General features: G+C 36.8%; 1 protein-coding gene across 9 annotated transcripts in view; it reads left to right on the top strand.

Moving 5' to 3' along the window:
* Nucleotides 1–16,022, top strand: part of OSBPL1A (oxysterol binding protein like 1A) — a 324,266-nt gene that overhangs the window by 119,617 nt on the left and 188,627 nt on the right. For all 9 annotated transcript variants that reach the window (XM_072604414.1, XM_072604417.1, XM_072604412.1 and 6 more), the window contains one exon: nucleotides 7,941–8,047. In XM_072604414.1, coding sequence (XP_072460515.1) covers nucleotides 7,941–8,047 — 107 coding nt within the window. The remainder of the gene's footprint in view (nucleotides 1–7,940; nucleotides 8,048–16,022) is intronic.

Raw genomic sequence — 16,022 nt, 5'->3', positions numbered from 1 at the left:
CCCTAAATCCTCCTGCCTAAATCCTACCTTCCTTCTTAGAGTAGAGAGAGCAAACACCATCCTCCCAGTCCCTCAGGCTTGCAACCTAAAAGTTCTTCTGTACTCCTCACTATCATTCACCCTATATCCAGGCTGTTGCTAAATCCTGTCGATTACACCTTTATGACATCTCTCCTCTGACACTGCCACCGCTTAAGTACAGGCCCTTATAACCTTATGCCTTGATTATTGCAATAGCCTGCTGGGAGGCCTGCCTAACTCAAGTCTCCCCCACTTCAGTTCATTCTCCATGCAGCTACTAAAGTGATCTTCCTAAAATATAGGTAACTCCTACTCAGAATTTCAGTGGCTCCCTGTTGCCTCCAGGAATACAAAGTACCATGTCATTTGAAGCCTCGTATAACCTTGCCCTGTCCTACTTTTTTAGTCTTTTTACACTTTACTCCTCAACATGTACTCTTTTAACCAATGACACTGGCCTCCTGGCTGTTGGCTATAGTGCATTTCTCAGTATATTGTCTGTGGCAGTGCTTCTTAAACTGTGGGTTGCCACCCCATATGAGGTTGAGAAAAATTTGGCAACAGTAAAGGTTTTCTGAATACATAACGACTAAAAATTAATTAAAAATCAAATGCATAATGAAACCAACTTGTTTGGCAGCTTTTGCCCATGTTACATCACACAACTTCACTGTATCCTTGGTTCTGAACACACAGCATGTACAATTTTCACTGTGCATGCTATCACATCATGCAACACTAACAAATGCTGGCAAAATGTGAAAATGTGGAAAAAGTGGAAAAAGCTTAAGAAACACTGGTCTGTAGCCCATTATTAGTCAATTGGCTAATGGGCCGTTGTCCAGTTCTCAGTTCTGGGCATTATCTCTGGCTGTCCTTCCTTGCCTGGAATACTCTTCTTCCTTTGCTCCAACTACTGACTTCCCTGGCTTTCTTTAAGTCCTGGCTAAAATCCCATGTTCCCCAGGAAGCTTTCTCTAATCATCTTAATTCCAGTTCTTTCCCTCTTTTAATTTTTTTGCTATTTATCCTGTATATAGCTTGCTTTTATAGATTTATTTCCATCGTCTCCTCCATTGGATTATAAGTTCTTTGAATCCAGGGGCTGTCTTTTGCTCCTCTTTGTATTCCTGGTCCTTAGTAGAGTGCCTGGCACATTTGTTGTTCAGTCATTCAGTTGTGTGTGATTCTTCATGACCCCATGGAGCATAGCATGCCCAGACCCTTTTATTCTCCACTGTCTCCCAAAGTCTTTCCGAGCTTACATTGATTGCTTCTATGACACTATCTATTCATCTTATTCTTTGCTATTCCCTTTTCCTTTTGCCCTCAATCTTTCTCAACATCAGACTTTTTGTTTGTTTGTTTGTTTTTCCCTCAGTGAGTCATCCTCTCATTCTGTGGCCAAAGTGTTTAAGTTTCAGCATTTGACCTTCCAGTGAGTAACCTGAATTAATTTCAGGTTGGAAAGAAAACTGTAGATTGACTGATTTGACCTTCTTGCTGTTTCAAAAGACTCTCAAATGTCTTCCCTAGCACAACAGTTCAAAAGCATCCATTCTGTAGTGCTCAGTATTCCTTATAGTTCAACTCTCACAGTCATATGTTGCTACTGGAAAAACCATAGCTTTGACTGTATGAAATTTTGTCAGCAAGGTGATGTCTCTGCATTTTAGTATGCTGTCCTGATTTGCCATCACTCCCCTTTCAAGGATCACGAGTCTTTTAATTTCATGATCATCTGCAATGATCTTTGAGCCCAAGACTATCTGATACTCCTTCCATTTCTTCTCCCTCTGTTTGCCTGGAAGTAATGGAACCAACTGTAGCACATGGTATTCACTTAATGAATGTTTATCGATTGATTGATAAATATATACGTATATCTCTTATTTGCCTACATATCTTGAATACTAAAGCCTTATCCGAAAATTTTGCTATAATTTTTCCCTATTTGACCACCTCCCTTAACCTGCATACATTAATTATGTGCAGAAGCTTTACAATTTCATGTCATAAAAATTATGTATTTTATGTTTTGTACTTGCCTGTATCTCATGTGGTTAAAAATACATCTCCAGCTCATAGCTATGAAGTATAATCTGTTCTCTTTTAATAGTCAAGTCAAATATCCATTTAGACTTTACTGTGGAATATTTTGTGACATGTTCATCCAGGGGAGGGAAATCTGTGGTTCTGTGTTCTTTGAAATTTGGATTAAGTCAAAGGGCTGCACTGGAGGACCTAGAGGACCACGTGTGGTCTCAAGGCTTCAGGTACCCCACCCCTGTAAGTTGGTCTAAACCTGTTTCCTAGTTTTCCAACCAGTTTTTATCTAATAAGGAGTTCTTTCCTAAGTAATTTGTGTTTCCCAGTATATCAGATACTGAATTATTGAATTAAATTGTTTCTGATTCTCCATTGTCTTGCCTGTTTCATTGATTTATCATAGTTACTTTTTAAACCAATTCCAAAAGATGTATGTGTATATTTTATGGAGATTTTGGCATATAAATGTTGTATTTTGTCAAAGACTTTTTCTCTATTGATATGAAATTGTGGTTTTGTATTTTTCAATTTTTTAGTGTGATGGATTATATTGATTTGTTAATGTTGCATCATCATTGTTTCCCTGGTATAAATCCCACTTGATCATAATGATTTCTTAGATATATTGCTGTAGTCTGATAGGATTTTGTTTAAAATTTTTGAGGTAGTTTCATTAATGGTATTGATCTATAGTTTTCTTTCCATGCATTATCCTTTTCTGGTTTAGGACTTAAATTTGTCTCATAAAAAATATTCTGGTAGGATTCTTAATTGTTGAGGATAACTTTGAAGTACAGGTACTAATGTCTTTAAAACTTTGATAAAAATCTCCTGTGATTCTATTAGGTCCAAGAAATTTTTTCTTTGATCGTTTCTTTGAAAATAGAACAATTTCCTTTTCTGAGATTGCTTTTTACTTCTGCTTGTGCTGTGATATCACCTTGTTCATTTGCTATTTTATTGTTTGATTTTCTTCATTCTTTTTGCTGATGTTAGCTAAGGGTTTATCTATTTTGTTAGTTCTTTCTAAGACCACTGTGGTGAGGCCTTCATTACCTCGTGCCTTGATTATTGCAATGATCTTCTGGTGGGTCTGCCTACCTCAAATCTTTCCTTACTCCAATCCATCCTCAGCCATTAAAGTGATTTTCCAAAATATAGATCCAGTCATGTCACCTTCTCCCTACTCAAATAAACTGCCCTGTTGCCTCCAGGAGTAAATACAAAATCCTTTGTTTGGCATTAAAAGCCCTTCATAACCTAGTCCCCCTCCTACCTTCCCAGTCTTTTTACACCCTACCCCTAAACATGTACTCTTCCACCTAGTAAGCCTGGACTCCTGGCTGTTCTATGAATGAGACATTCCATTTCTCTGCTCAGGGAATTCTCTCTGGGTGTCCTCCATGTCTGGAATGCTCTCCCTTCTCTACCCTGACTCCTGAATTCCCTGCGTTTTTTTTTTTTTAAGTCCTAAGTAAAATCTTGCCTCTTAAAGGAAGTTTTCCCCAAACCCTCTTAATTTTAGTGCCTTCCCTCTGTTAATTTTTCCTTTTTATCTTATCTGTAGCTTGCTTTGTAGATACTTGTTTTCATGTTATCTCTTCCTTTAGATTGTAAGCTCTTTGTGGGCAGGGGTTGCTTTTTTCCTTTTTTTTTTTGGTATCCTCAGTGCTTAGGACAGTGCCTGATGCATAGAAGATTCTTAATAAATGTTCATTGACTTAGAATATTGCTACTTTATAATATAGCTTGAAGCCTGGAATTGTTATTCCCACTTTGTCTGTACCTTTTCTTCGTGTTCTTCTTGATATTCTAGCTTTTGTGTCTTCTGATTCAATTTTTAAATTATTTTATCTAATTTTATAAATTTCATAGTGTTTTTGGAAGATCATTGAAACTCTATACTTAATGTAGGTCCTGTTAACATAAATTTTAAGTATAACATATTATAAAGGAGGGCAAGTGTATCTTTTAAAATGTAAGCATTTTAGATGATGTAAAGGTTATTTTTAGGGGCAGCTGGATGGTATAGTTGATAAAGCACTGACCCTGGAGTCAGGAAGATCTGAGTTCAAATCCGGCCTCAGACATTTAATACCTGTATGACCCAGAGCAAGTCACTTAATCCTGATGGACTCTTTCCCCCTAAAAAAATTATTTTTGGTTGAAAAAAATTGCAGATTTCAGGGTAAACTTTCAATAAAAATAATTGTTTACTTATATGTGCAGAAATGAAATGACTGATGCCTTTTAGTTATGAGTTATTAAATTGTTAAAATGTGTTTATTATAGGTACTTTCCTATTTTACTTCCTGTTAAATTGCAATGTATAAACTCTGTCATATCAAATATTAGGCACCCAGTATCTTCTGCTAGATGCTAATATCATATATTAGTCTCCCCAGGCCTTATTAGTAAAATTTGTTTGTGGTTGCTTTTTGGAAACTGTAGCTCTTTGGTGAAATTACATAACGTTTAACCTAGTTTTAGACCGAAAACTTGGCTTGCTGTTGCTGTGTTATTATTTTTCTTTTAGGAATTTTCTGCCAATTCAGGTCCTTGAGACAAATTACCAAAAAAAAAAAAAAAATTAAAAACCAAGTCACCAGTTTGTTTTAGCAACACGTGCTTTGTTTGGAAACTTGTGAGCACTCCTAACAGAAGCAGTTGGTGATGCAGTGGCTAGAGGGCAGGACCTGGAGTCAGGAAAATATGAGTACAAATCTGGCTCAGATACTTACAGTTCTCTGACTTTGAACAGATCGCTTAATTTGTTTGCCTCAGTTTCCTCACCTATCTTGCAGGGCTATTGTGAGGATTAAATGAGATGTAATATTTCTTTTTAAAAAATAGTGCTTAGCACAATGCCTGGCACAAAGGAGGCACTATATAAATGCTTATTCCCTTTCCCTTTCCTATCCTAATTATACCTGTTTTTTGAAATTACACATATGCATTATTCAGAGAATTCATAGTTAAATATTCACCATATGTGTTGCATTGTGCTAAGTGCTTGATAATATAGGTAGCTAATTGGCATAGCAGATAGAGTGCTGCGCTTGGACCTGGGAAGATTTGCATTCAAATATTGCCTCAGATACTTACTAGCTCTGTGACCCTGGACAAGGCTTTAACTTCCCATCAATCTCCAGTTTCCTCATCTATAAAACAGGGATAATAATAGCACCTACTTCTCTGCGTTATTGTTAGATTCAAATGAGATAATATGTAAAATGCTTTGCAAACTTTAAAGTTGATTATCATTAATATTTTTGTACAGCTTTTTAAAGACTTCTTAAAAAGAACTATCAAAAATCATGGTTTTAATTCTCATACCTCTTTTAGGAAATAAATTATTAGAGTACATGATAAATTTCTTAAAGGCATATGTTGGCCTGTTATTTGCAATATCTTACCTAATAATTTGGTACGTAGTATTCTACTGTTTATCCGTTAAGGGCTAGTCAGGCCTTTTGCCTCATAATTGCTCTCTTACACAGTTAAATATTAAAGGAGCCTTTGTGATGTGTTTGAAAGATTCATGATGAAGTCTGCCAACTAATATTTAACATTAATTGGAATTCATCTGTTTTGTAGTCTAGGTTTTATTATTAAGGATAAAACCTTAAATTATTTCATTAAGTAGAAATATGTAAGATTATAATAGGGATGGTGTGTGTGCTGTAACAAATATTTACTAAATATTATGTTCAAGTTACAAAAATGAATTATGATTTCTGGAGAAGTGTATAAGCTAGTTAGAAAAAGAGATAATCCACTGCACAATTAACTAAATAAATTTGTGGTAAATGCATAGAAGAAATGTAACCAAAGTTTCATGAGAGTGCAGAGGAAAGAGATTATTTTGGAGAATTAGTTATTTTTATGACAAACAGGACACATAGTGTTATCACTGAGCCTCAGATTTAGGAGAGACCTCAAAGTCATCTTATGTCCTCTGTTCCTGAATAGGAATCCCTTCTCTGACCCGCCTGCAGATGGTCATCTGAAGTTCATTTTAGAACTTCCATGAGGAAACTCAGTGCCTCTGAATGTTGCTTCTCTGCCCCACTTCTTGTGGGTCTGAGTCCAGTGATGCCAGGTGGCACCATAGTGTACAGAGCTCTGGGTCTAGAATCAGGAAGAAATTAGGTTAAAATCCAGTCTTAGACACAGACTAACTGTGTGATACTGGCAAGTCCATTAACCTCTCAGCCTTGTTTTTATTAAATGTAAAATAAAATGGAGATCATTACACCACATACTTTCCCGACTTGTGAGGATCAGATGAGATATTTGTCATGTGCTTAGTGCAGTGCCTGGCACACAATAGGTGTTCAGCAAATGTCTGGTTTTTTTCCTATCTTCTTTCATTAGGCAATCTGGTGACCCTCTTCCACAGGGACTTGACTATATTGGCTCCAGATTTAGTGTGGATATCAGATCAGCTTTAGTCCTGCTGCATATCAGAACTCCTGAATTCATGCAATCCATTGTTGGGCAGTTTTTCTTCATATCAGACTTTATCCTGTTTCTCTCCAATTTCTATTCATTGTTCATAGTTACGATTTCTGGAGCCAGTTAGAATAAATTTAATTCTTTCACATAAAAGATCTTTCTATAGGTACTTGAAGATACTATCACATACAGTCAATCTTCAGTTTTCGTGGGGATAACGTCCTTAAAAATGGTGTGAGAGTCAAAAATGCAAATGTTGATACACTAGAACTATGGGAAATAGGGGGTTAGATTCTTATGACCACCAAAAATTCATCTTTTGCTAGAGATTGCTGAAAATACACTTTTCTGCATATAGTTCTTTAAAACAAAGCATTAATTCTGTAAATATATACTTTTCATAACATAGTAACCATGAAATGACCTATAAAATTCATCACACAAAATGAAATTGGTAACATGCAAAATATTATTTCTCCCTAGTAATTCCTAGAATTCGGTGACTTTTTGTGCTAATATCTCAATTAAAATGCAAAAAACAAAATGCATTAATTTCAGACAGTACTATATTGCTGTACACCCCTCTACCATGGCTGACTCGGAAAACCAAGGGAAAGGTTACTGGGACTTTAGTTGCTACTGTTGGAAGACTCTAGAGACTAGTGAGGTCTCTGACACTCTGAATGGACAAGGAGCTCTTTGCTTTGCAGTGGTAGCATTAGCATGACCAGTGAAGCACCTAGAAGGATACCAGCTTCTCTACAAACTTGCACATGTTGTGCTTCTCATTTTTGTTCTCTGCTGTACGTAGCCATGAAGGTGCATGGTTGTCAATATGAAAATGAAAATTAGGTTGCTAATAAAATCATATGAATGCTTGAAGATGTGAAAGTTAAATGCAGAATTGTTGAGGATTGACTGTACCTCCCTAATTCTATTTTCCAAATAAACATCTCTAATTATTTTATTTGATCTTCCTGTTTTACAGCTATTAATTTCACCATCATGGTTTCCCTTCCCTTCATATTCTTCATTTTGTTAAATCCCTTTTAAACCTGTGCCCAGAAATGAATTGTTGTTCCAAATCTGATCTGACTGGAATATAGTGGTACTATTTCCATCTTCATTTTAGACAATATGCCTTTTAAAATGAAGTTTAAGATTGTATTAGTGTGCACTCTCTCCATATTATCTTCATCTGTATCTATATCTGTGTGTATGTGTGTGTGTGTATCTTCCTCAACAACTGATATGCAATCCTCAATCAGTAAAATAACTGATAATAATGATGGACTCTGTAATTTTGCGCAGTATAGTTCAAAGGCAGCATTGCAGTAATAGTATTTCAAGCTATTTTTTATAACATAAGGGTTGCTAAAATTCCATTAGTTTTGTTGCTTTTTTATTTATAGAAATCCTTCCATCATTTCTTCAGAAAGTTGAAGCTGTCTCTGAAGCCTCTGGAGAAACTTGTGCAGCTTTGAATGATTGTCTTAATCTCTTCACCAAACAAGAAGGGGTAGGTATTATCTCAGAATTATTTTGGTCCTGTATCAGCAAATTAGATGAAGTTTCTTATGGCTAGTGCTGGGAGAGAATTGTATTTCAAGTAACTCAAAGTTATATATTTTTAGTCTCTTACTATAGAGCCCAAAAGTTGAAACATTAATGAAAGTGTTGCTTTTCACAATTTAAGTAGTTCTGTGAACTTTTAACATCTTGTTCATCTAAATCAGAAATTGGGAGGGAGGTGAGGAGGCACTGTTTTGAGTAATTTGGGGAGAGAAGGCTTTAAGAACTTGGGAGATGTGAAAAGGTTTCTCTGAGAAAGAGTTAGATACCTGAACTTAGCCTTCAAGGAATATACAAGATGAGGAGAAAGTGCATTTCAAGTATGCAGCCTCTGCCAGTGTATAATGAGAAGATGAAATGTCAGATTTGGGAATAGCTTGGATCATAGGATTTGCTCCTAGAAATTCACCTTGACTGCATTGCCTGTTGTGTAAAGGGTAATGATATAAAATTAGTTTGGAAAGGTAGGTTGGAGCCAGAGTATGGAGAGGCTGAAGTAATAGGCTTTGTAGTTTGTATTTCATCCTAGAGGCAATAAGGCACTACTAAAGGGTTTTGAGCAGGAGAGTAATCCAGTCAGATCTATTCCTCATGTTATCTTGGCAGCTCATAAACTCATAGAATGTTGGAATGATAAGGGACCTTAGAGGTCAAGTAGACCCCTTCATTTTATAGATGAGGAGACTGAGTCCCTAAGTGACAAAGCTACACAGTTGGCAGATTCTACTGGTTTGTTTTTCTTATTTTCTCTCGGGTTACTCTCGCAGGTGGTTATAATCAGTCAGTCAATAGACATTTATTAATCTCATACTTTGCACCAGGTACTCTGATGAGTGCTAATACAAAGAAAAAGCTCCTTTTAGGAACTTATATTCTAACAAGCTGGACATCACATACATTATTAGGTGTATACAAAATATCTACAAAAGCAAATTTCAAAGAAAAACACAGCCTAGGGACAAATTCATCTAGAATTCCTGAAAGAGATGAAGTAGGCATTTTTCAAAAAAGAGCTAAAAATGTTTTTTTTTAATGACATGAAAGTATTTGAAGAGAAAACATGGAAAAGAAATGAGAGCGATGGAAAAAAGAATTGGAAATGGAAATAACTGCTTGGCACAAGAAATACAAAAACGTACCCAATAGAATTACCAAACCCTGAAAATTAGAATATATCACATTGAAGCCAAAGATTTTATGAGACAACAAGAAATACTAAAACCAAGAGGAAAGACTGAAAATATAGAAGAAAATGTGAAGTGTCTTATAGCAAAAACAACTGATCTGGAAAATGGATTGAGGAGGAAAAAATTAAGAATCATTAAACTGCTTGAATGGAATATTTCATATTTCAAAAAAATCTTAAATGAAAACTGCCTAGATAGCCTAGAACCAGAGGGCAAAGTACATGTAGAATTCACTTGTTAACTCCTGAAAGAAACTGCAAAATGAAAATTGCCAAGAACTTTATAACCAAAAGCTAGAGCTCCTAGGTCACAGAAAAATGCTGCAAAAAATCAGAAAGAAATAATTTAAGTATCAGGGATCCACAGTCAAGATCCCCCACCTGACCTAGCACTTATTACATTTTGGAGTGAAGAGCTTAAATACAGTAACCCAGAGGACAAAAAATAACTTACCCAGCAAAAATGAATATAATCATGTAGAGAAATAATGGCCCAGTAATGAAATGGAGGACTTGGAAGAATTCCTGATGAAAAGAATGGAACTGCGTAGACATTTCATAGAACTTTGAAGTTTAAAGGTAAACAAAAATCGAAAGGTAAACATTAAGGACTAAACAAAGATAAACCACTTAATCCTCTGATATGGTGAGATGATGTATGTGTTGTCTCAGAAACATATCATCATGTGTCCTAGGAGGGGTCCAATGGAATAGGAGGCCTTGAGAGTAGTTCTTTTGTGTCTTGATTATCTTAAGAGAAGCAAGGAAAGAGATGAAGTCAAGATGGCTGACTGAAAGCCTCGGACAACCTTGTTGTTTAATCATTCAGTTCTAAATGACCCTATATGGGGTTTTCTTGGCAAAGATACTGGAGTGGTTTGCCATTTCTCTCTCCAGTGGATTAAGGCTAACAGAGGTTAAATGACTAGTGAATGTCTGAAGCCAGATTTGAACTCAGGTCTTCCTGACTCCAAGCCCAATGCTTTATATACTGAGCTATCCATTTGCATGTAACCTAGCTCCCCACTATCCCATTTCAACAATTTCAAAAATACACCAGACTTGACTTCTGATTGGGAAAGCAAAGAAAAGGCCATAATGAATTTTTTTTTCAATACATTATTTATAAGAAACACTTGAAATGCAAAGATCCATACAGGGTTAAAATAAGAGACTGGAATAGAATCCATTATAGTTCATTTGAAGTAAAAAAGTCAAGAGTTATCGTCTTGATCTCAGAAAAAGCAACAGGAAAAAAATTAAAAGAGATAAACAGGAACTCCATTTTGCTGGAGGGTAATATATAATGGATTAACATCAGTATCAAACTGATATTAATATCATTATTAAATGTATGAACCAAATGGCCTTAACATCTACATTCTTTTTTTAATTTTTTTATTAATTTTATTTATTTTTCAGTATCCTACAATTACTACCATATAACTTAGATTTTTTCCCCCTCCCTTCCCGAGAGAGCATACAATTTTATATAGGTTCTACACATACATTCCTATTAAATACATTTTCACTATAGTTAATGTTGTGTAGAAAAATTAAAATGAATGGGAGAAATCATATAACTAACCAAAATGTAATACAAATACAAAAGAAAATTATCTGCTGCATTATGCGATTGAATTACATGGTTTTTTTCTCTCGATGTGGAAGGCATTTTGCCTTGAAAGTCCATTGGGAATTTTTTAAGTCCTTACATTTCAATGAAGTTCCAAGTCTACCAGAAAAAACTCTCACACGCTGTGGCTGTTGCGGTGCACAACGTTCTCCTGGTTCTGCTCCTTTCACTCAGCATCAGATCATACAAGTCTTTCCAGGCCTCTCAGAAGTCTTCCTGTTCATCCTTGCTTGTAGTGCAATAGTATTCCATTACATTCATATACCATAATTTATTCAGCCATTCCCCGATTTATGGGTGTCGCTTTGATTTCTAGTTTTTGGCAACTACAAAGAGTGCTGCTATAAATATTTTTGTCCACGTGGGACCCTTTCCCATTTTTATGCTCTCTTGAGGATACAGTCCTAGAAGTGATATTGCTGGGTCAAAGAGTATGCACATTTTTGTAGCCCTTTGGGCATAGTTCTAAATTGCTCTCCAGAATGGTTGGATCAGCTCACAGCTCCACCAACAATGAATTAGTGTTCCTTCTCTTCCACATCCTCTCCAACATTTATCTTCTTTCTGTTTTGTCATGTTTGCCAATCTGATAGGTGTGATGTGGTACCTCAGAGTTGTTTTGATTTGCATCCCTCCAGTCAATAGTGATTTAGAGCATTTTTTCATATAACTATAGATATCTTTAATTTCTTCCCCTGAAAACTGCCTGTTCATGTACTTTGATCATTTATCAATTGGGGAATGACTTGTATTTTGTACATTTGACTCAGTTTATATATTTTAGAAATGAGGCCTTTATCACAGATACTAGCTGCAAAAATTCTTTCAAGTTTTCTGCATCCCTCTGAATCTTGGTTGCATTGGGTTTGGTTGTGCAAAAACTTTTCAGTTTAATGTAATCAGAATTATCCATCTTGCACTTCATAATGCTTTCTGTCTCTTCTTTGTTAAAATTCTTCCTGCTCCATAAATTTCCATACACCATTCCTTGCTCCACCAATTTGTCCATAGTATCAATCTTTTTACCTAGATTGTGTAGCCATTTGGACTTATTCTCATGTACGGTGTGAGGCATTGGTCTATGCACAGTTTCCGCCACACTGTTATCTAGTTTTCCCAGCAATTTTTGTCAAACAATGAATTGTTATCCCAGAAGCTGAGGTCTTTGGGTTTATCAAACAGTAGATTGCTATATTCGTTGCCTACTGTGTCTTGAGTACCTAGCCTTGTCCACTTGTCTACTCTTCTGTTTCTTTTTTTTGTTTTTGTTTTTTTAATTAATTAATTAATTTAACTTTTAACATTCATTTTAACAAAATTTTGGGTTCCAAATTTTCTCCCCTTTTGTCCCCTCCCCCCCAATCTGCTCTCTCTTCTATCATCCCTCTCTGCCCTTGTCTCCTCCTTCTCTTTTGTCCTGTAGGGCCAAATAACTTTTTATACCCCTTTACCTGTATTTCTTATTTCCTAGTGGCAAGAACAGTACTCGACAGTTGTTACTAAAACTTTGAGTTCCAACTTCTTTTCCTCCCTCCCTTCCCACCCCTTCCCTTTGGAAGGCAAGCAATTCAATATAGGCCAAATCTGTGTAGTTTTGCAAATGACTTCCATAATAGTTGTGTTGTATAAGACTAACTATATTTCCCTCCATCCTATCCTGCCCCCCATTACTTCTATTCTCTCTTTTGATCCTGTCCCTCCCCATGAGTGTCGACCTCAAATTGCTCCTTCCTCCCCATGCCCTCCCTTCCATCATCCCCCCCACCCTGCTTATCCCCTTCTCCCCCACTTTCCTGTATTGTAAGATAGGTTTTCATACCAAAATGAATGTGCACTTTATTCCTTCCTTTAGTGGAATGTGATGAGAGTAAACTTCATGTTTTTCTCTCACCTCCCCTCTTTATCCCTCCACTAATACGTCTTTTGCTTGCCTCTTTTATGAGAGATAATTTGCCCCATTCCATTTCTCCCTTTCTCCTCCCAATATATTTCTCTCTCACTGCTTGATTTCATTTTTCTTAAGATATGATCCCATCCTCTTCAATTCACTCTATGCACTGTCTCTATGTGTGTGCGTGTGCATGTGCGTGTATGTGTGTAATCCCACCCAGTACCCAGATACTGAATAGTTTCAAGAGTTATAAATACTGTCTTTCCATGTAGGAATGTGAACAGTTCAACTTTTATAAGTCCCTTATGACTTCTCTTTGCTGTTTACCTTTTCATGCTTCTCTTCATTCTTGTGTTTGAAAGTCAAATTTTCTTTTCATCTCTGGTCTTTTCATCAAGAATGCTTGAAAGTCCCCAATTTCATTGAAAGACCATTTTTTCTCCTGAAGTATTATACTCAGTTTTTCTGGGTAGGTGATTCTTGGTTTTAGTCCTAGTTCCTTTGACTTCTGGAATATGATATTTCATGCCCTTCGATCCCTTAATGTAGAAGCTGCTAGATTTTGTGTTATCCTGATTGTATTTCCACAATACTTGAATTGTTTCTTTCTAGCTGCTTGCAATATTTTCTCCTTGACCTGGGAATTCTGGAATTTGGCCACAATGTTCCTAGGAGTTTCTCTTTTTGGATCTCTTTCAGGCGGTGATCTGTGGATTCCTTGAATACTTATTTTGCCCTCTGGTTCTAGAATCTCAGGGCAGTTTTCCTTGATAATGTCATGAAAGATGATGTCTAGGCTCTTCTTTTGATCATGGCTTTCAGGTAGTCCCATAATTTTTAAATTGTCTCTACCGGATCTCTTTTCCAGGTCAGTTGTTTTTCCAATGAGATATTTCCCATTATCTTCCATTTTTTTCATTCTTTTGGTTTTGTTTTGTGATTTCTTGGTTTCTCATAAAGTCATTAGCCTCCATCTGTTCCATTCTAATTTTGAAAGAACTATTTTCTTCAGTGAGCTTTTGAACCTCCTTTTCCATTTGGCTAATTCTGCTTTTGAAAGCATTCTTCTCCTCATTGGCTTTTTGAACCTCTTTTGCCAATTGAGTTAGCCTATTTTTAAAGGTGTTATTTTCTTCAGCATTTTTTGGGGTCTCGTTTAGCAGGGTGTTTACTTGTTTTTCATGCTTTGCTTGCATGTCTCTCATTTCTCTTCCCAGTTTTTCCTCCACCTCTCTAACTGGATTTCCAAAATCCTTTTTGAGCTCTTCCATGGCCTGAGCCCATTGAGTGGGCTGGGATACAGAAGCCTTGATTTCTGTGTCTTTCCCTGATGGTAAGCATTGTTCTTCCTCATCAGCAAGGAAGGGAGGAAATACTTGTTCACCAAGAAAGTAACCTTCTATAGTCTTATTTTTTTTCCCTTTTCTGGGCATTTTCCCAGCCAGTGACTTGACTTCTGAATATTCTCTTCATACCCACTTCTCTTCCAGATCTGCCCAGCCAGCACTTGGGGTCTGAGATTCAAATGCTGCTTCCCAGCCTCAGGGCTTTGGCGGGGGCGGGGCTGCTATTCAGTGTGAGATTAAGTCCAGCTGCTCAGGTCGGGGCGGGGCTGCCTCAAGGGACTCAGTTCCCTCAGGGGGTTTATGCAGAGACCTTCAACAATGGATCCTGGCTCCTGCCTGCTTGTGGAGCCCTTGTCTGCTACTGCCTCTGCTGCTGCCTCCCGAGGGGGCCTGAGTTATGGGGGCACCCCACTCCCCTGTCGACCTGCCAGAGAGACCCTCTCACTGACCTTTGGCACCTGTGGGTGGAGGGACCTGCGTGGCTGCTGGAGATTTTGTCCCTGAAGCCTGCTCAGATCTGTTCCTCTCGGTGCCGCGTGCCCAAGGCAGGGCTGGGCTCGGCTCTGGGTCCGCAGCGGGAAGGACCTTTTGGGAGAGGTTTTCTCGGCTCTCTGGAACAGAAATCTCATCTGCTCTGTTGTTCTGTGGCTTCTGCTGCTCCAGAATTTGTTGGGAGTTCTTTTTTACAGATATTTTATGGGCTGTGTGTTCGGAGCTAATGTATGGATGTCTTTCTACTCCTCCATCTTGGCTCCGCCCCCCTACTCTTCTGTTTCTTAGGCAGTATCAAGTGGTTTGGATAGTTGCTGCTTTATAATGCAATTTGAGATCTGGTAGTGCTAGGCCCCCTTCCATAGCATTTCTTTACATTAGTCCCCTTGATATTCTGGACCTTTTGTTCTTCCAGATGAGTTTTGATATTATTTTTTCCAGCTCTAGAAAATAATTATCAGATAAGTAAATTAATTTAGGTAGAATTGTCATTTTTGTTATATTGGCTCGGCCTGCTCACGAGCAACTGATGTTTTTCCACTTACTGAGATCTGACTTTATTTGTGCGAAAAGTGTCTTGTAATTGGGTTCATATAGTCCCTGGGTTTGTTTTGGCAAGTAAACTCCCAAATATCTTATAGTGTCTACCTTAACTTTAAAGGTAAGCTTTAAATTACCTTTTTCTATTTCTTGCTATTGGGCTTTGTTACTAATATATAGAAATGCAGATTTGTGTGGGTTTATTTTGTAACCTGCAACTTTGCCAAAGTTGTTTATTATTTCAAGTAGTTTTTCATTTGAATCTTTGGGATTCTCTAACATCTACATTCTTTAGGAAAAAGGTAAATGATTTACAGGAAGACATAAATAGTGAAACTATAATAGTAGGGGACATCAATTTATCCTACTTAGTCCTAGATAAATCTAACTTAAAAATAAATAAATTAAAGACCTGAATAGAATTTTCAAAAAGTTAGATGTGATAGACCTGTGGAGCATAGTGAACAAAAATAAAAACACTTAATCAGCTGTGCATGATACATTCACAAAATTGTTCATGTATTATTAGGTCATAAAACCCACACAAATGCAGAAAAGCAGAAATATTAAATGTATCTTATATTGACAATAATATTATTCAGTAAGGGGCTTTTGAAGCAAAGTTTAAGTTAGCTTGAAACTAAATAGCTTAATCCTAAAGAATGGATGTTTTAAAGAACAATTTATAGAAATAATAATTTGATTAAAGATAATAACAGCGATGAGAATACATACCAGACTTTGTGGGACACAGCCAAAATAATAATTAGGGGAAAATTTGTATCTTTAAACTGCTTTTTCGATAAAAGAGAAAAAGAGCAGTTCAATGAA

Source organism: Notamacropus eugenii, chromosome 4, assembly GCF_028372415.1.
Source record: "Notamacropus eugenii isolate mMacEug1 chromosome 4, mMacEug1.pri_v2, whole genome shotgun sequence".
NCBI classification, from domain to species: Eukaryota; Metazoa; Chordata; class Mammalia; order Diprotodontia; family Macropodidae; genus Notamacropus; species Notamacropus eugenii.
The sequence above is the reverse complement of the archived record's forward strand: the minus strand, read 5'-3'. Positions and strand labels throughout refer to the sequence as shown.